The sequence below is a fragment of the Cyphellophora attinorum genome (assembly GCF_001299255.1).
Source record: "Cyphellophora attinorum strain CBS 131958 chromosome Unknown Contig4, whole genome shotgun sequence".
In the NCBI taxonomy this organism is placed as follows: Eukaryota; Fungi; Ascomycota; class Eurotiomycetes; order Chaetothyriales; family Cyphellophoraceae; genus Cyphellophora; species Cyphellophora attinorum.
Window position 1 is genome coordinate 1,073,884 of NW_017253232.1, and position 19,055 is coordinate 1,092,938.

The 19,055-nt window shown below is 53.3% G+C and overlaps 8 protein-coding genes across 8 annotated transcripts; 3 read left to right on the top strand and 5 right to left on the bottom strand.

Moving 5' to 3' along the window:
• Positions 1–109: 109 nt before the first annotated feature.
• AB675_6525 (putative E3 ubiquitin-protein ligase hulA) lies at positions 110–2,938 on the bottom strand (the record flags this gene model as incomplete). Its single annotated transcript, XM_018146824.1, has 10 exons — positions 110–209; positions 258–653; positions 713–930; positions 990–1,143; positions 1,191–2,343; positions 2,401–2,534; positions 2,585–2,690; positions 2,742–2,780; positions 2,835–2,857; positions 2,916–2,938. The coding sequence occupies 10 exons, from the start codon at positions 2,936–2,938 to the stop codon at positions 110–112; spliced, it is 2,346 nt and encodes a 781-aa protein (XP_018004082.1).
• Positions 2,939–3,814: 876 nt separating this feature from the next.
• Positions 3,815–4,647, bottom strand: AB675_6526 (Polyadenylate-binding protein 2; the record flags this gene model as incomplete). The annotated part of the gene is made up of 4 exons (XM_018146825.1): positions 3,815–4,006; positions 4,059–4,146; positions 4,246–4,508; positions 4,570–4,647. 4 exons carry the CDS (start codon positions 4,645–4,647, stop codon positions 3,815–3,817), a joined length of 621 nt encoding a protein of 206 aa, XP_018003695.1.
• A 1,942-nt stretch (positions 4,648–6,589) lies between these two features.
• Positions 6,590–7,717, bottom strand: AB675_6527 (putative vacuolar amino acid transporter YPQ3; the record flags this gene model as incomplete). The annotated part of the gene is made up of 4 exons (XM_018146826.1): positions 6,590–6,801; positions 6,851–7,079; positions 7,123–7,247; positions 7,408–7,717. The coding sequence occupies 4 exons, from the start codon at positions 7,715–7,717 to the stop codon at positions 6,590–6,592; spliced, it is 876 nt and encodes a 291-aa protein (XP_018004014.1).
• Positions 7,718–8,299: 582 nt separating this feature from the next.
• Positions 8,300–9,334, top strand: AB675_6528 (Non-structural maintenance of chromosomes element-like protein; the record flags this gene model as incomplete). Its single annotated transcript, XM_018146827.1, has 3 exons — positions 8,300–8,743; positions 8,791–9,024; positions 9,068–9,334. 3 exons carry the CDS (start codon positions 8,300–8,302, stop codon positions 9,332–9,334), a joined length of 945 nt encoding a protein of 314 aa, XP_018003855.1.
• A 465-nt stretch (positions 9,335–9,799) lies between these two features.
• Positions 9,800–13,056, top strand: AB675_6529 (Acid trehalase; the record flags this gene model as incomplete). Its single annotated transcript, XM_018146828.1, has 3 exons — positions 9,800–10,969; positions 11,047–12,514; positions 12,578–13,056. The coding sequence occupies 3 exons, from the start codon at positions 9,800–9,802 to the stop codon at positions 13,054–13,056; spliced, it is 3,117 nt and encodes a 1,038-aa protein (XP_018003738.1).
• Positions 13,057–13,739: 683 nt separating this feature from the next.
• AB675_6530 (Negative cofactor 2 complex subunit beta) lies at positions 13,740–14,213 on the bottom strand (the record flags this gene model as incomplete). The annotated part of the gene is made up of 1 exon (XM_018146830.1): positions 13,740–14,213. One exon carries the CDS (start codon positions 14,211–14,213, stop codon positions 13,740–13,742), a length of 474 nt encoding a protein of 157 aa, XP_018003878.1.
• A 1,763-nt stretch (positions 14,214–15,976) lies between these two features.
• Positions 15,977–16,858, bottom strand: AB675_6531 (putative oxido; the record flags this gene model as incomplete). Its single annotated transcript, XM_018146831.1, has 3 exons — positions 15,977–16,287; positions 16,341–16,440; positions 16,496–16,858. The coding sequence occupies 3 exons, from the start codon at positions 16,856–16,858 to the stop codon at positions 15,977–15,979; spliced, it is 774 nt and encodes a 257-aa protein (XP_018003969.1).
• A 408-nt stretch (positions 16,859–17,266) lies between these two features.
• On the top strand, positions 17,267–18,794 carry AB675_6532 (putative oxido C1F5.03c; the record flags this gene model as incomplete). The annotated part of the gene is made up of 3 exons (XM_018146832.1): positions 17,267–17,752; positions 17,818–18,634; positions 18,703–18,794. The coding sequence occupies 3 exons, from the start codon at positions 17,267–17,269 to the stop codon at positions 18,792–18,794; spliced, it is 1,395 nt and encodes a 464-aa protein (XP_018004159.1).
• Positions 18,795–19,055: the final 261 nt, after the last annotated feature.

Sequence of the window (19,055 nt, forward strand, 5' to 3'; positions counted from 1 at the left end):
TGGCTCGTTGGTCATGACGATGAATGATTATGGTAACGAGTTTGCTTGCCTGCTTGTTTGATTGCCTACCTGGACTCCCTCGACAAGAAAGTCGTTTTCTGTACAACGACTACTCCTGTCCAAAGCCCAATGTCTCCTCCACGGCTGTACTTAGCTTGCTCTGCAGCACATCATGGCTCTTGTATGGCGGGAGATCCAGACGATTGAAACTGTGACCGAATTAGTATCTATAATAATGATAAGAATTCACAACATACCAAGTGTGACTCTTCGGCAGCGCATTGATTTCGCCAGCCTTCTCAATCGTGAAGCGCCTGGGCCCGTCACTTCCCTGCAAATCCTTGAAACCGTTGACGGGAATCCTGCTCGTTCCCGTCGCAAACTGCAACAATCTCGACTTCTGCTCCGCATCCCAGGTGCGGATGATCTTCCAGAAGTTCTGGATGACCTCATCGCCCTCCTGGTAGCCGCGATAATCGGTGTGCTTCTTCCAGTCATCGACGTCGATGTCAGCGATGCCACCGATCAGGAGCTCGAGCTCACGCTCGTCGAAGACATTGACCAGGTCGGCAGGGATGAGCTCATTGAAGCCGGTGATGAACGCGTTGAATTGCTCCTCGACTCGGGTTTGGATTTTCCATTGCGTAACTAGTCTGTTGGGAAAAATGGTTAGTAGACTGCGTCAGCAAGTAAGTGGCTCAGAACAACATACTCGACGTATTCCCGCTTGTTCTCATTCGTGACAGGGATGTCACGTCCGCCAGGTTTGAGGTCTATTGTCTTTGTTTCGCCGAATTGCTCATCTTCCACCGAGAAGGTTTGATCCAGAATATCAGTGATGTCGTTTTCGAGTGTCCATGTCAAGTTCTTGTGGTACTCTTCATCCACACCCTCCATGTCATTGATCGCAACCTTCTTCCTCAGCATCATCTTGTAGAATGCACCAATAAAGAACGAGTCCAGGAATCGACGGTGGAAAATGGCGAGACCGACACTCGCCCAATAAACTTGAAGTAGTTCAGATGCTCGGGGTTGATGCCAGAATGTGGATTGATCTGGAGAGTATAGTTGTCGTGGGCGGAGTACTCGAATAAGCAGTAGAACGGGTTGAACATCTCGTGAGATAGCAAGAAGAAGAATTCGCTGTCGATGTCAGTATTTGCGCCATTGAGACGAGATGCTCAACTTACCGAGACAATCCGCCGTAGTCCAGACCATCCTCACCGTCGAACTTGATCATGAGCCGTTTCTTCAGATCTGTAGCGCTCTGGCGCATGATCTCTGCATACGAGTCCTCGAAAATATTGCCGCGTCGGACCTTGACATGACATTGACCTGACAAGATCCGCAGTGCTGGTTGTGATCGGAAGTAGATCAGCTTCCTGCGGAAGTCACGCTTGTACTGCGGCACACCCTGGTCCAGCGAGCTAGGCAGACGAGGGTCATCCCAGGTTGTGGTCTTCGTGTTATGATCGACGAAATACACTCTTGCAGTGTTAGTGAGGCGCATTTCCCATCCGCTGGGCAGAGGTCCGAGCTGAGAGACCGGCTGCTGCTGGATGGTTGTCGAGTTCGCCTGGCTTCCGCCATACATTCTTATGTACTGCTGCCGGCGGGGATCGACCCAGGTGGTAGTACGAGTATTGTGGTCAACAAAATACGCTCTTCCTTCGGGTGTATGTCGTTGCTCCCAGCCAGCTGGAAGCTCTCCTGTGCCGGCCGTTGTGGCACCAGTTGCCATCATTTGCAATGCATTTGCTTGTGAAGGAGAACTACCACGGCCTTCCTGCAGATTCGGAGAGTTGGCTCCAGTACGATCCTCGGGCAGCATACGGTTCTGGTGTCGTTGCCTTTCCTGCTGCATGTTGGCTTCTATGCGCGATCGCTGCTCGCCCTCACTCAGGCCTGCCGTGGGTCGAGTCCATGTAGTCGAGCGTGTGTTGTGATCAACGTAGTATGTGCGACCCAGGTTGTCCTCTCGTCGCTCCCAGCCCGCTGGCAGACGACCCTGTGCATCCTCAAACGACGAAAATCCTCCCGAGCGTCCAGTGCCGTTGGCTGAGGAAGAGCTTGCGGCATTGATGGCAGGAGCAGGGCCACGGTCGTTGGGTGGACCTGAGGTCGACGTCGTTGTCCGCGAAGGCGCAGGACTAGTGCGATTCGAAGGCGCGGAGTTGTTCGAGGTAGTCGCTAATGCACCCCCGTTCATGGCACCCTGAGATGCCGGCGGACGTGCCGACTGATTCGTGGGCGGCGTTGAGAGATTGGTCGATAAGTTAATGATCAGCTTTCCGTGTACAACGAGGTTGTCGGTAGACTTTTTCAGGTCCCGGGTAAGCATTTCTGAGAACAAGTTAGCACCAGGAAACGCAGAAGCTAATATCAGAGAGATTCGTTTACCATCGCCACCAGCGTCAAAATCCAACACATCGCCAACGCGGATGTTGATGACTCCAAGAAAGCCCTGGTCCTTCTTCTTGAATTTCTTCTGGTCAAAGATCTGGATTGCAAGTATGCTGTCTTCACCAGCTTTCCTGTTCGATTGTCAGCGACGTCCTGTGCGCACATATGGGTTGCAACCTACATATCAAAGACCTCATTCCAATACGGATTCAGCGTCTTCTTGATCACGGACGTCGTGCGTGTCTGCAGGCCTCCAATGGTGACCACGGCAAACGGGTCTGGGAAACCTGTAGCTGCCGTTCAGCATCTTGGCTTGTCTGTTGTTGGGAGCTACTCACGAAAGACATCTCTTTTATATAGGCCATCAGCGGCAATGACTGCGAAGAGTGGTTAGGTATATTTCGATCGGCGTGTGCGGTACAGATACATACTCGTCACTCTCAAATTTGGCTCACTATTATTGCTGTCAGCGATCACACCATATCGAGTTGTACCGGGAACATAGTACGCACGAGGGAAGGTCCTGCTCAGGCATCGCGGGGCAGAGAGGTCGCAGGCTCCGTCAGATCGGATGACGACTGCAGCGCACAGGCAACAGATGATGTTTGCTGGTTCGGAACAGATGCTTGACAAGGCCGCGTCGCTATAGACAATAGAAATAACACACAATTGTCGGGGCCTGGAGGGCGTATCCGGAACGATGGAGGTTCAGAGGTGTAGTAGTACTGGTAGTGCCGTCGCTGGAGATGGAAGAAGGCGCAGTCCTCCTAACGATTGGCGCTAGAGTCCTCGGCTGCGGCTTGCCGCGATTGAACTTGAACTGACCCTTCGCTGCTCATCCACTTCTGCTTATTGCATCATGCTAAATCAATTCTTTGCGACAAAACGTTGCTTCGAAATACACTGTCCGTACGTTCTGGAAGAGATATGGAAGTTCACGCCCGCGTTGTCGCACTGCGGAAATAGTGAATCTATTTCTAGCTACCAGCCATACGATAGAATTTTGCTGACATCATTCTCTCACCCAGATAATACGCCGGCGTACTTCGTAGTGCCTCCAGGTGCCCGATACTGGCATCTCTGCGACTGTGCAAAGCACATGGTTCCGCTGCTCACACAGAGCATCAAATGTCGTAGGCGTCTGACCTGTGCCTTCTCAATGCCAAATCTTTAGCTTCAAGCTTGCCCTGATGCATTATTCGACCACTTCTGAGGCCTCCGCTCACCTGGTCTACAACTGCCAGACTTCCGTTTCTCGCTCTGGAATAACCGTCACGCGACCAGTTTGTGACTGACGCTCGGCATCTCCAAGCCATCGCAGTGATCGGGGCCCAGTAGCTCTTTCTCGCAGATAAGTCGCTGCCTATGTCGATGGAACCTGTCCCACTAGCAGACACGAGTGACGCTGTCCTCAATAAGGTGAATATCCTCGCGGAGCACCACGACCACCACCTCTGAATGAACCGCGCGCTCCTCTGGGAGCACCAAAGCCGCCGCCACCACGAGGACCGCCGAACCCTCCTCCGCGCCCTCGAGGCGGACCGCCTCGTCCGCCTCGGCCTCCACGACTCATACCTGGCAGATTGGTGCGCTTTGGGACGACCTAGAGGACAATTAGCCCAGGCTTCATGCTGGATGCGCGCTGGCCGGCATACCTTCAATACCCGGCCTCTAAACGTCGATTCGTTCAACACCAGTGCTTCGGCCACGAGACTCGGGTCAGAAAACTCCACGTAGCAGAAGCTAGACGTCTGTCAGCAATATCCTATGGCGCGAGAGTGATGAAGTATGGCGAGATGTGAGCGCCTTTCGCGCCGTGGCATAGCATTCTCTTGCACGTACCCTTTGGGATGACCGGTGAACTTGTCCAGCAGTATCGTGACGCGGTTTATTGTGCCGGGACCGGTGTTGAAATGTGACTGAATCTCTTCTGGTGTGGCGCCGTAGTCGACGTTGCCGACGAAGATACTGCGAGCATCAACGTCTTCTCTGTCCTCGCGCATGCCCTCTCCTGGACCGTGCTCAAGGTCTTTTTGCATCTCTCGTAATTTGGCGGCTTCAGACTCCATCTCGGCAACGCGCCGCTTCATGGCTGCGATCTCATCCTAGGAGAGTGGGTCAGTCTGGGATTCTGGCTGCGCCCATGGCAGGTGAGGAGGAACCGACTTCGTCAACTTCGGCGCCGTCACCGACATCCTTCTTCTCGTGCTCGTCCGCAACTCTGGGTTCCGCCTCTTCAGACATGGTTGGTATGGAAATTGCGCCCAGTCGTGATTGGGGGTCAAGAGCCTGGGACTCGGAGAACGCAGGGAGAAATTATAGTACAGAGACGACGGCTGGTGGTTTGTGATGAGAGCAAACGGGCGGGAGGGATACGTGGTGAGTCTGCGAGATATAGTTCGAGAACAGTTGGTGAGACTGAACCAAGAGCTTTTGTACTGTAGTGAATATCAGTCAAAGCACCCGTGGACACCAAAATGTGAAGTCTACCGAGTCCCTAGCGTGCAGGTTGTGAGGGGACGCCCCACTCTGGTGCTGGCCCCTGCAGTGGTTGCCTTGCTCTGGCTACAGCAAGACTTATGGTCCTGGCTTTCATTGTCACCCGCAAGTGAGTCTTCTCGTCCATCCATCTGATGCTTATTCTCACCCAGAACAAACAACAATTCTGCCCAGGTGTCTTCAACAATGCTGTTAGCGCAGCATACATCCTGCCGGACCTTTCCTAACCTACCAGATGAGATCTTTCTTCATATCATCGATCTGCTGGAAACAGAACAACGAATGGTCCTCGCACAGGTCTCGAGGCATACCAGGAGCCTCCTCAGCACCTTGCCTCCCCTACAGGACTGTGACTTAGACACACGCGTCAAGTTCCTCCGGTTGCTCGACGCCGACTATCCCAACCATCTCCTCTGTGTTCAGTGCGGGCTGCTCTACAACTGGCGGCATGCCGATCAAGAATGTGTCTGCTGTCCGTCCTTCTACTGTCACGACTCTGAACTTCACTTGCAATTTCCAATGATCCCGATCATGACGAGCAGAGTCCTCATCACGCCTGCAATCATTGAATTAATGCTGCGTGCAGAAAAGCGTGGTCCGTCCTACGGACTGCCGCCATCTTTTCTAGACGGCTTCGAGCATCGCCAAACAGGCTGTATCAAGACCACTCGATCCCGTGTCGTCGATGGCTCAGTGGTCATCTCTACCCATCTCACATTGACTCTACCACGGTGCAGGCACCCTGGGAGCTACTGGCAGGATGCACAATTTGCTGGTAGTTTGTGTCGGCATACACGCTGCGGCTCCCATCCTGTGTGGACTCCGGCTGGAATACAGGGCGAGGACAAGATGATCGGCGCTATGACAGAGCATCTACCAAGTTCTGAGAGCTTCAAGTGCGTGAAGTGCGAAACTGATCTCGAGCTGAACCTTTCGCGAGGATCAACAAATGCGGAATACAATTTCGATCTGCGCATATGGCGAAGATTTGATGATGCCAGCGTCCGTAGCTTTTCTGACACTCGGTTTCGGCGTGAGGAGATTGATGAAGCAGCGCTGGAGCAGCGAGATATTCGTGCTCTATATGAGACTCCAGACGCCGTATACAGGCATGGCGAACGTGTCTTTGAGCCTGGACTGATTGAACAGGACTAGCGCCATATACATCGAGACATTAAATGCCTTTCCCCTAGATAGGGTCAAGACGTAGGTTCCCAGCAATCCACCATATATTGTCCATTGCTGCCGCTAGATATCGGCATTGGAGTGCTACCAAATACCTATCATCTAGTATCCAAAGCTCGGTTCGAAAATCCGCTTGCTCGTGCCCCAGCCGGTCCTTTACCTTGGATACTGGTACCCGAGCTGGCGAGTCTTGCGTCTGTGCCACACGGCCACGCCGCATGCCCTGGAACAGCGCCACAACAATGTTCATCTTGAGAGATGTTGGCTTCGTAAGACCGCTGAGGCAAGAATGGCGCAGCTGGGACGAGGCCGATCCTGACGCCCGTCACGGATGCCGGGAGTCTGAAACAGGACAAGCCAAATCGCTGGCGAATGAGCCTAGCAGCTGGACACAAAGGCGTATCAACGCCGCTAGCTAGTCCAATGGTGCTAGCCAGGAGCTTCGCCGGAGATCTTTTCGCTGGTCCAGGCTCGGTAAATTGGATCGCATCCTCTGGCGCTCTCATTCAACGGCTGACTCCGAATTTATCTTGCCTGGTCGATACATATGGAATTGTGCGAATATGATGACATCTTCGAACATCGTTCCCAGGCTTCCTATCAGCCACGGAATATTCTTCACGATATACTCTCTTTGAGTCGAGTGGAAGATGATACCGGCGCCGTATGTCAGGTTTCCTAGAAGTGAGAGGATGAAGAACAACAACGACAAACCTGCGATACGTTAGCTGACCATTGCTTTGCAGTGTTGAGTGCGACTTACCTTCGCAGCTCTTCTCTTGCCAATTCTTGTAGATCTGCGGGAGCCGGGCACCTAGATAGAGCACCGCACTCGCATAGCCCAAGGTTTGGGCGCCGGTTGCGAGCTCCTCAGCGTGCACTTTGCCAGGCGGTGGAGCAGGCTTCCAAGTCCCTGTTCCGTAAGCAATCGCCCAGCCCGCTGCGCCAATAACACAGATCCCGAGCACGCTGAGCACGTCTTCGCCCACAGCCTTGTGCCGGTTTCATCAGTCTCTTCGAGTATCTTCGCCAGACTCTCGTTGCGTGCTTCTTGCGCTGCGGCACTACTCCTTCGCCTTGCACTTCCCTGACTTGCTTGACTGCTTCGTCGCCGCTCTTCACTGCCCGGGATAGTGCCTGTGTAACTGCCGCTCCGCTTCCTGGCATCTTTCAGCAACGGAGCTGTCTCTGTAGCCCGAGCGGCTTCAGCGTCACCAAAGACAGCACTCTGCCCGCCAGTCACGCTCGCGCCTCTTTCTCTAGCCAGCATTATTTTTGCTTGCCTCCTCCTGTTTCTGATGCCATAATACAGGCACTGACTGAGGAGAACACCGTCACTTATGCAAAAGTAGACACCAATTGCAACGATCACGGAGACGAGCCCGGCCCACAGTGCGCCAGCGAGGTTGCAGATATCGCCCAGGAACCACACGAGAATGAACGCCAGGGACACAGCTTCGGCAGAGCCATTGCGGTAGTTCTCGATGAGCTGTGGGAGGAGCAGGAAGATCCAGCAGCAAAGTGATATTGATCCTAGGACTCCAGAGACTGCCTCGTGAGCTGTGAGGGGCGTCTCGCTACTGCCAGCTGCGAGGTGAGAGGTGACGAGGTGCAATGCAGGTGCAATCATGGTGACAATTGCCCGGACTGCTGATTTGGAGGTGTCTTCCACTGTTGTACCTCAAAGAAGCTCAGGACTCGAGAGCAGACTCGTAGACCCACTGCGACTGCACGATATCCTGATCTGTACTTGACTGTGGTGACAGATAGGACTGGGTCACGCGAATCTTGCAGCTCCGAGTCTGCGATTCGATTTTGCTGTGGATATGGGCAATTACCCCACGATAATGATCTCCAATGCCGGCCAGGCAGGCGGGCAACCTAAAACTTTTGGTTCAGGCACAAGAGTAGCATTATCACTTTCTACATGAATCTCAGCTCATACAACACCGCATCTACTGTTGTCTCACTGCAATCTTACAGCACTCCCAACAGCATACGTGTTGCCCTCATAACCAAAGTTTGCGAAGACTTCCACTGCAGCACAATGTACATCGAGCCTTAGCCAGCCTATTTACATCGCCACCAACGCGTTTGGAGACGCGTCTACTGGTGCAGGAGCAGGCCCCGTGACAGCCGCAGACCCGCAAAACATTCTGTACAGCGTCAAACGGCTACTGAGCTTACAAGTCGCAACATCCGTGAAGTCCAGATGGCCGACTTCCTCGTGCCTGGGTATGGAGACAAGAACAGAGCATTCGTCCAAGCAATTCTGGGCCGGAACACCTTCACATGGGGCAGTGCGCAGACGCTGATTGCCGCGATATCTTCAGCTCACAGTGGCCAGGAAGTGCCTATCGACAGCATCAATCAAGAAGACCTCGAATCGTATATCACGCTGGCAAACAGAGCGCTTTCACCTCTGGATCTCGAGATAAGAAGCACATTGCACCAGACCTCTCGCAATCGGGTGTACGCTCTTGTAAACGTCGCTAGCGACCCCATGACACAGCTGGCCACCACGTATTCCGCAGATGAGATCAACTTCGTCAAGAAGATGCTGGATACTATGTTCAACAGCAATAATCGCGGCAGGACGGAAGCAATGTGCATCAGCAGCATAGAGGTTGTGCAGCTTTCGAGCAAATCAACCGCCGTGAAACACAGGTCCAGCCTGAGGGTCAAGGCGCACAACCTGTCCAGAAGAAATTAACGGGAAACGAGGTTGAGGATCTGGTCAGGAATCTGGAGCTTGAAGGCTGGCTCGAGAAAAGCGACGCAGGCTTCTATGCCCTTTCTCCCAGAGCACTTATGGAATTGAAAGGCTGGCTCGCGGAGACATATAACGATGTCGATGAGGAGGACATGGACGAAGAGGAGGCCGCAAGTCGAAGAAAGATCAAGTCTTGTCATGCCTGCAAAGAGATCATCACGACGGTAAGTTCCATTTTCGTCCAGACTGATCCGCTAACAACAGCAGGGCCAACGCTGCGCACGCCGGGAGTGTCCATTCAGACTCCACGATATTTGCATACAGAACTTCTTCCGAACACAGCGATCGCAGGTCTGTCCGTTGTGCCAGACTGCGTGGGACGGTAAGCACTACGTCGGCGAGAAGGCTTTCACCACCTCAGATCGATATACAGGCCGTAACCGGAACCGAGCCACCGGCGGTCGACCAAGTGCTGTGCGCGACAACGAGGCGGCGCAGGAGGAAGAGGACGAGGAGAGCGAAGGCGAGGCCTGAAGGAGCTCGACCGACATCAAATACCTGGATCCGGATACGAATGAGCAATTCAATGGTCCATCCTGAAAATGTCAACGCAACCGCGGCTTGGCCTGCGATTTTCATCAGCACTTGAGAAGTTACGTGATCTTAAGCGAAGAGCTTTGCCTTTTCGGCGTCTTTTAGCCTGCACGCGATGCTTTTCCAGGGTTTGGGTGCCCCAAGATCTGGGGTAGCTCCCAACCTCGGTGCGGCATGACATCACTGGCTACCACGCTAACGGATTCTTCCTTGCAAGCACACCACCCGCTGAACAGTCGGATGGCTGCCCAGCTATTGCCACCGAGTCTGTTAAGAAGATCTCAGCGTGCCTTTACAGCCCTCGATGAGCACCAATGGTCACTTCAAAAATATGAACAGCTAGACGTATGCTCGGAACCACGACCTTCAGTAACGCATAATCTCAAAGTTCCGCGCCTCCAAATCATGCAGGTACCGAAGCTTTGGACCAGTTTGCTCTCCGCTACCGCCCTGTCGGGTCTTGTCACCTATGGTACTGCGCAAACCTTGGGAAGGCGGCAGAATGGTGTGTCTGATGTATACGACACCCGCTTCGATGGGACAACCTGGAACAATGCTAATTGGCAATTGTCGACTACGACGCTGGACCAAGGGCACTACCAAGCGAGAGCAAGCATAGCGAATGGGTACATAGGCATCAACGTTGCCTCACTGGGTCCTTTCTTCGAGGTCGACGAACCTGTCGATGGAGACAATGTAGCCGGCTGGCCTCTGACTGATCGCCGTCAGTCCTTCGCAACCATAGCCGGCTTCTGGGACAGTCAACCAGACACCAATGGCACCAACTTCCCGTGGCTGTCTCAGTACGGATGGGAATCTGTCATCTCTGGAGTGCCACACTGGTCGGGTATTGTTGTCGATCTCGGCGACGACGCATACCTTGACGCAACCACGAATGCTTCCCAAATCCAAGACTTTACTTCGTCTCTAGATATGAAACGTGGCTTGCTAAGCTGGGCTTTCACGTGGAGCCCGCCTGATTCCCCTTCCTTCAACATCAGCTACGAGATGTTTGCGCACAAACTGGAGATCAACAAAGCATTTGTCCAGCTCAACATAAGTGCGAGCGAAGATGCGAATGTCACAGTTGCCAATGTACTCAATGGAGATTGTGCTCTTCGCACACAACCAGGAGACAAAGGTATTGACGACGATATGGTCTACAGCTCAGTTCATCCGGACGGTCTGATGAACGTGACCGGCTCTGTATTCGCAAAGATGATCTCGACTACAAACAGTAGTAAACAGGAGGAGCTAGATCGACCATATGTGGGTGGAAATCAGTCCTCGATCGCGGCAGGCCTGCAACTGAGCTTACGAGCGGGCGTTCCAGTCACGGTCACCAAGTACGTCGGTATTGCGTCGTCGGACGCCTTCCAAGATCCCCAAGCAGAGGCCAAGAATGCTGTGTTGTCCGCCATCAACACGGGCTACGCCGACGCCTTGGCAAGCCACGTCTCAGAATGGGCGGAGGTGCTGCCAGAGCATTCGGTTGACGACTTCTCGGATCCCACGAATGGCTCCTTGCCTGATGACCCGTACGCTGTGGAATCTGCAATCCTTGCGGTTGCGAACGTATACTATCTCCTCCAGAACACCTTGTCGGAGAACGCAGTTACGGCAGCTTCGAATGCTTCGGACTCTCTGAATAGCTGTTCGATTTCCGTTGGAGGCTCGCCTCCGACGCTTATGCTGGCGGTATATTCTGGGATGCAGAGACGTGGATGCAGCCCGGGCTTGTGGCTAGCTCTCCGTATGCAGCCAGAGGCATCTCAAACTATCGTATGGAGCATTACGAGCAGGCGCAGAAGAACATCGAGACAGCATATCAATCGTCCAGGAACGAGACCACTTTCTCTTCGGACGCCGCCATCTTTCCGTGGATATCTGCGAGACCGGGGAACTGCACAGCCATGGGTCCATGCTGGGACTACGAATATCATATCAATGGCGATATTGCTCAAGCGTTGGTGAATGAGTGGATCGTGTCAGGTGATACAGATTTCTTCCGGGAGAATTACTTTCCTATCCAAAACTCTGTGGCCGTTCTGTACTCCGATCTACTGGAGAAGAATGGGTCGGAATACTCCCTTACTAACATGACAGATCCAGACGAATTCGCGGCAAACGTTGACAATGGCGGCTTTACCATGGCTTTGATTGCGAACCAACTGACTTACACCAACTTCTTCCGTTCCTTGTTCAATGAAACTCCCAACGAAACATGGATCGAGCAGGCAGAGAACGTGCTCATCAGTCGGGATCAAGAAGCCGATATTATCCTGGAATACACCGGCATGAATGGATCCATCGACGTTAAGCAAGCCGACGTTGTACTGATCACATACCCTGCTTCCTACACAGATAACTACACCGACACTCAGAGCTTGTCTGATCTGGACTACTATGCCGCCAAGCAATCGCAGAACGGTCCGGCCATGACATACGCTATCTTTTCGATTGTAGCAAACCAGGTCTCGCCATCAGGGTGCTCCGCATATACGTACGACTTGTACTCGCATCACCCATACGTGCGTGCTCCTTGGTTCCAGTTCTCCGAGCAGCTCGTCGACGCCTACTCCGTGACAGGATATCATCCTGCTTTCCCCTTTCTGACAGGTCATGGTGGTGCAAACCAGGTCGTCCTCTTCGGCTATCTTGGCCTTCGCCTTCTGCCAACGAGCTGGGCCCTACACGTCAACCCTTCCCTGCCGCCACAGATCCCACAGGTGCGCTATCGTACGTTCTATTGGCATGGCTGGCCAATCAGTGCCTTCTCCAACCAGACGCACACCACGCTCAGCCGTCCCTCCAATATCGTCAATGCCTCTGGAACAGCTCCCAACAGCACCTACACCGAAGCCGCAATTCCCGTTGTCGTCGCGCGCCTGGTTCGACTAACACCACAACGTACTCCCTGCCTGCCAATGGCACAGCTGTTGTCATCCCAAATCGACAATATCACCTCAACCAAACCACGCCTGGCAATGTTCTGCAATGCCAGCGGCCCATCAATGCCTCTACGGACTTCGCACCTGGCCAATTCCCTGAGGCTGCTGTTGATGGCGCCACTAGCACGACGTGGCAGCCACGTACGCCAACAAGACCGCTTCGCTCACAGTGAGGATCCCAGAAGCAGATCAAGGAAAACAAGTTCTTGGCATCCGCTTTGACTGGGCTCAGGCGCCAGCTACAACTTTTCCGTTGCCATGTCCAACGATACTTCGTCCTCTGGCACGGTCATAGCAAGCGGCCACGTCAATATCTCGATTCCGTTCTCCGAAATTGATAGTGCGGCAATCACGGCGCCGATGTCGAATACTACGTTTGTGGATTTCATGGGCAACAATACCGCCGATCTCGTTCCTGTGGGATTAGGCCCAGAGATTCTGACTGCGGAATATGCCACATTGACGATCTGGGGAAGTTTGTATAACTCCAGCTACACAGCGGCAAACATGAGTGGAGACGGCGCTACTGTTGCAGAATGGGAGGTTATTGTGCTGGAGGATGGCGAAGATGCTTCGCTGGTAGCTCGCGGTATCGAGAGCCGAGTGGGCAAGCCGTCGAAGATGCAGGTCTATGAGAGGGAGATGTTGGGCATGGCGGCCAGAGAGGAGAAAGCGACGAGGCGGCGCAGAGGGTTTCGGACTGCTTCGTGATTTCGACATCGACAATTGTGGTTGCGGCCTCGGTCTCGATGTATAGGGGACCGCATGTCCATCTAGGGACAATCATAGTCATAATGTACATACGATGCGTTAGAGTCATAATTTCGTGAGAGGTTGCCTTCTGCTCTCCCGAGATCCGGTCGCCGTTAACGTGGCTTTCGCGTCCGGCATACTTGTCGACTGGGACCGCACCCTCCAGTTTCTCTGAACGTGGAGAAGGCCATCCTGTTCGCGCTTGCTTCGAAGTGAAGGCTAGTCGCGTTCATTGGTACTTCAATTTCGGGCGACCCCGTACGTGACCTGCGAGTAAGTCGCCAATGTACCTGCCGAGAGTCGTGTCTGGTCGGATTCCGGGGTCGAGGGTACATGCAGCTAGAACGCATCCCCGTTGCGTCGAGTCGTGGTGCGATGCGATGCGGTTTCCACAGTGATATTGCTTCAATCTGGGTTCGGCGGCACCCGTGCTTCGAGCCTGGTAGGGCTGGCACTCATGGGTGGCGTGGAACAGCTCAATGCCCGCCCTGCTCTTCCATTCGGACCAGTGATCGCTCCTGGGTCTTCATCATGAGTCTTGCCAGTCTTGCAGTGCCAGATGTCAGCGAGACCGCAGCTGGTCCAGACTATGTGACTGCATGGACTGCTCCTGTGGTTTCTTTCCTTGGCATTCGCTTCCCTCAAGCCCTCCCTGCCTGGCCTAATAGCTCCTGCTGCATCCTCAACAACTCCTCCTCCCCAAGATCCTTCGCGCCGCCAAACGCCTTCATCTTCTCGCCGCGATCCACCCGCTTCTTCTGTGTCTCCTTCCACTCCTCTACGACCTCCCTGCAGCCCGGGATGTACTCATTGAAGCCTAGTTCCGTAAGCGCCTTCTCGATGTGCTCCATCGAGATAGTCTTCTTCGATTCTTGCTCGGAGATTTCGTTGGCTTCGCTGGACAGCATTCGCAGGAACTCGAGGGCGCATGTGATGAGTAACTCGCGCGCAGGCTTGGTCATGGTCTGATGGGATTCTTTGTCTTGATCACTGGGTGACTTTGTATTGGCGGAGGGTGGAGAGAGCTGGGCGAGGACTTCGGTGATGATCTTTTGGACGGTCGCCTTGGGGAGCGAGAGATCCTCGTTGGCGCCTCCGAACTCCTTGTCGGACATGGTTGCGACTCTGGAATCGGTGCAGTGATACAGTGGTTCGACGAGGCGGGCTGCGCGTGTGGTGTCCGAGAAAGAGGCAACTGAGCCTAGAGAGCAGAGGTGTGTTTATTATAGCATCGCGGCCTCGGTCACAGATTCGACGCTGTCACGTGATAGTCATGTGGATATCGACCTATGGATTTTTTGCTTTGAGAAATTCCATCTTCACTGGCAACTTCACCCGTCAACATTCATCCTCATCATTTCGAGGTTGCACTTTCCACCATAGCTTACACAACGGCGCAGTTGCCGTCCTGTACGTCGCTACTGCCAACGATGCCCTCATTGACCGCAGCCTCCGTGCGCTCGGAAGGGAGCATCGACCGTACTTGACGACTTGTTGAAATGAGCTCCGAAACAGCTGGCCGACCACTGTGCCCAGGTACAAATCACTGTCAAGGTATGCTGCTTCTTTCCATCCTGTCCCTCCTGCTCAGATGATGAACATTCGTGTCGCCCCTATCATACTACAACCCAATTACTGTGGTGATTACCTGTCCAACCCAAACTCGGACTTACTGAATGAGCATTCCTACCACATTATTGTGCCTTCAAACACTCTTGAGGGAATCTCTGCTGACCAGACGAAGTTAGGTCGACCAGCTGCGAGGAGCTCATAACGATCAATCAACATAATGTAAGCATCCTTGGCCTCCGTCTCGGAACCACCTCTTCCACCATGATGAGCAACAATTTCAAAGTACTATCAAATTCCGAGTCTCAACAATGTGGATTTGAAACTGGTTCGATTACCTGATATGATGCTAAATCCGAGCATACTCATGTTGACGTGGTCGAGCACTGCTGACATCCGTCCAGGTCCGTCCTTTCTGCTCTGCGCCGCAGTAGATTCTTACTCTGCAGCCACCGTCAATGATACTAGTACGTCAGACTATCTTCATGCAACTCAACCTTCTCTGATGAAGCCTATCACTACATTCCATGCTAAGTATGAAGGCTCAACCTAATGCTTAGAATTTGTGTATTCAATTTTCATCTTTCGCCTGATCACGTCATGGTTCCTGCCACATTCGCAGTATCACTGGCTTCGTTCGCTAATCGTCTGAAATTAGGCAGGTACGTTCCACTTCCAGGTGGTGTCAGAACTGTAGTACGTCCCAAGAAAGTCTCGACCGTTCAGCTCCGGAAGAAGCTCGTTGAATGTCGGACACTAAGCTATGGGAGCAAGGGCCAGGCCTTCTCTCCAACCCTGCCACATGCCAGTGAGTCGCGATTGTCAGGTTTCTACAGCGTCCTTCCTGGCCAGGGTTTGTGATTACAACGCTCTTGGTGCTTTGACGCTCAAGTGAGGCTCATCTCAAAGTTGACGACTTGAGGAGCTACAACCCGAGAGACCTTGAGCGCCCTCCCAGACCGACTAATCTATGATGAGTAGCGCACAGAGTAACGCCCAGTACGCGTGTTCACAGCCTGGACACCTAGTACACTCACTGAATGTGGCTGCTCAGGCGAGCTGTGCTCTAAGAACTGGCGCTCTCTCCGAGTCGACTACCTCCATTCTCGTGCTACAATTGCTGCCTCATCATGAATTTTCGGCCAGGGAGGGCGCCGAGGGCCTAGCACTAATACGCTGATCAGATTGGCGGGCTTGAGATGAGCCTCACTCGAGCGTCAGTGTGAAGTATTGATACCTCGCGAATTTCCTGGCCAGGGAGGGTGCTGTAGGAAAACGCCCAGTACATTTAGTCGCAACCTGGTAGATCTCACTTGTCCTGATACTTGACGAGTTCCGCGTCACTCCAGGTCAAGAACTTGCCTGACAACTCCTTGTCTGCGGAAAGAGCGAGTCTCGCCATGACGTTGCCAGGCTTCTCTGGCGGAAGCAGCTTTCCATTTTTATGCACGTCCATGAATTTCTGCGCGTCCTCCTTGTCCATATTCGCCGAGACCTCTCCCCTGATCAGCCCTTGCATCGCAGTGTCAACCATGCCCGGTCGAAGAGAGACTGTGGTGACCATCTTCTCTTCGTTCGCAAGGGTCATGGCCAGGTTGTTGACTGCCGCTTTCGACGCGCCTGATAATGCTTCAGCTGCCTGGCAGTGGACAAGTATACGAAGGCGAACTTACTGTACGGACCCCAAGCTGGCGTTCCCGAGACTGACGCTCCGGAAGATGTCATGATGATTCGGCCGTGGCTCTCTCGTAGAAAATGTATGGTCTGTTGGATCTGGTCACACAAATCGATTAGCATGTATAACGAAGTCCACCTTGAAGTAACATACAATGCCCACATAGCTAGAAAAGTTGATCCTGAAACACTTCTCCCATTCCTCCTGTGAACTGTCTGCCAGCCGTTGACCATCACCAATGACACCATGATTCAGCACCAGCGCATCGATGCGATCGATCTCGAAGTGGACTAACGACTGTGAGAATACAGTCTTGGCAAAGTTGCCATCGGCAGTGTCGCCCTTGATGATCAATACTCGGCCATTATTGTTGTCCTCGCTGGCCAGTGCTTTCAAAGGCTTGTCATCCGTGTTGCAGCAGACTATCAATTGATTCTTCTCGTTGTCGTTGAGTAGATATTTCGTGATGGCGAGACCAAGACCTTTCGAAGCGCCTGTTACCACGATCGTTGCCATGCCTGTATCTTTGACCAAGTCGAGTCTCGCTTGATCAGTCAGACAAGAGCCTGAGAACCTCAGATGAGACGAATTTGCCAATCACTGCAGTCACAGACACCAGAGCGTATGCAAAGTCTCTCGAGCAAATCGAAAGGCGGCGAAGTCAGTTTTGACTTGCCGATGGAGAAGCCCGCAAATATCAAGCGGAAGTTGAACTTCAGGGCATATAATGAACACATCCTAGCTTCATACATGCAGCAAAAGAAGCTATTCAGTTGCTTTGGAAGGCGCGAGCTCCAAGTCATTGCGCTACTCACTGCAGAAGGACAACGTGGACAAGGCGAGGACCACGACCAGGCAACCACGCCTCGCATGGTGTGCGGACCATGACCGCCTCACTATCAGCTCGACCATCCACTTAGAAGCATGGCCACCGTGATCATCGGTGGCGGAATCATAGGTCTCGCCACCGCCTACTATCTTTCCGAGGAAAGACCACCAGTAGAAGGCTCGAACCCTTCAATACACGTCGTTGACTCATCCCACTCACTACTCCTCTCTGCATCGGGCCATGCGGGCGGCTTCCTGGCGAAGGATTGGTTCTCACCGGCGTCAGCATCGCTGGGCGGACTCTCATTTGCTCTGCACAGAAGACTGGCGGATGAGCATGATGGCTTCAGGAAGTGGGGCTACGTGGGCACGAGAACGTACTCATTGAGCATTGACGAGCGAGGCGTGGGCAGTGCAGCGAAGCAGTCGCGTGGGGAGGACTGGGTGACCTCAGGGACGTCGCGAGCTGGGGTTGCGCCAGCAAACGCAAGGGAGGACTCTGCACGGGAACAGAATGCGATAGATGCGACAGAGATGCTGAATCCAGACGGATCGCGACATGCTTCACGCCACAGCCGTCTGGTACTGTGGAAACAATGGCAGAACCCGATACAACAGCACTGATCGAGCCTCGCTTGCTGTGTGAGTTCCTCATCGAAAAGTGCAAGGCACGCAGCGTCGAATTCCATCTCAGCACGACGCCACTAGGTATCGAGACTGATCCCAAGACGAACAACATCAGTGGCTTGTCCTGTTCGTTCTACAACGAGGACCGGAGAACGACCAACGAAGATGTTCTGCCGTGCAATACCTTGATCATGACAGCTGGAGCTTGGACGCCAGCCGTCTTCAAGACCCTCTTCCCCTCGTCGAAGCTGCGCATACCCATTTCTCCACTAGCTGGCACGAGTCTCCTCGCTCGTTCGCCTCGTTACACCACGCCATTTTCGCTGGACGCCTCAGCTACGGATCCGAGTCGAAATGAGAACCACAGTATGGGCTACGCCATCTACTGTAGTCCCATGCCACCCACATTTCGTGGTCACCGATACTCTTATGCACCCGAAGCATTCGCTCGCTTAGGTCCCGACTCTCGACCAGAAATCTGGATCGGCGGCCTGAATCATCCACACTTGTCTCTTCCAAAGAAAGCAGAAGACGTGGAGGCTCTCAGACAGAGCAGGGGTACGGCAGATGTGGATGAGCTACGCAAGTGCCTGGTCCAACTCTGTGGCAAAGTAGCGCTCGAAAACAGTGATGCTCGAAACAGTGGTCTGAACGAAGATGATTTAGACATCGTCCGTCAAGGACTGTGCTTTCGGCCCGTCAGCCAGACGGGTGTTCCACTCATCGGTAGGCTGGATGAGAAGCTGCTTGGGAGTGAGATCAAGAAGGTGGATTCAGGAGGCGTGTTCATAGCAAGCGGGCATGGTCCGTGGGGCATCAGTCTGAGCCTAGGGACCGGTAAGGTTGTTAGTGAGCTGGTGTTGGGAAAGACAACAAGCGCTGATATCTCGCAATTACAATTGAAGGGGAGCAGATGATCACGAATGGGCAGCAACGTACCAAGAAGGTTGACCCCGAGAAGCGACGAGATCGTACTATGAAAGTCATCAACTTTTAATGTAGCGGGAGAGACTGACTCCACTAGACGTGGCGACTGGTCTGACGAGGCGGCGGGCACAGGCTGATCTGACGGGACGAGGAGACGGGTAGCACGATCTGAACAGGTGGGGATGCGACTAGATGGGAAGATTGACCTGACGAGGCGGAGAGACTAATGTATGAAGGCGAAGAGAAAAATAGGTAATTGACCGGCTGGAACTGGAACAACATTCAATTGCTGGTGCTGCAACTGGAACATCACGACTTGCTGGAACAGGAG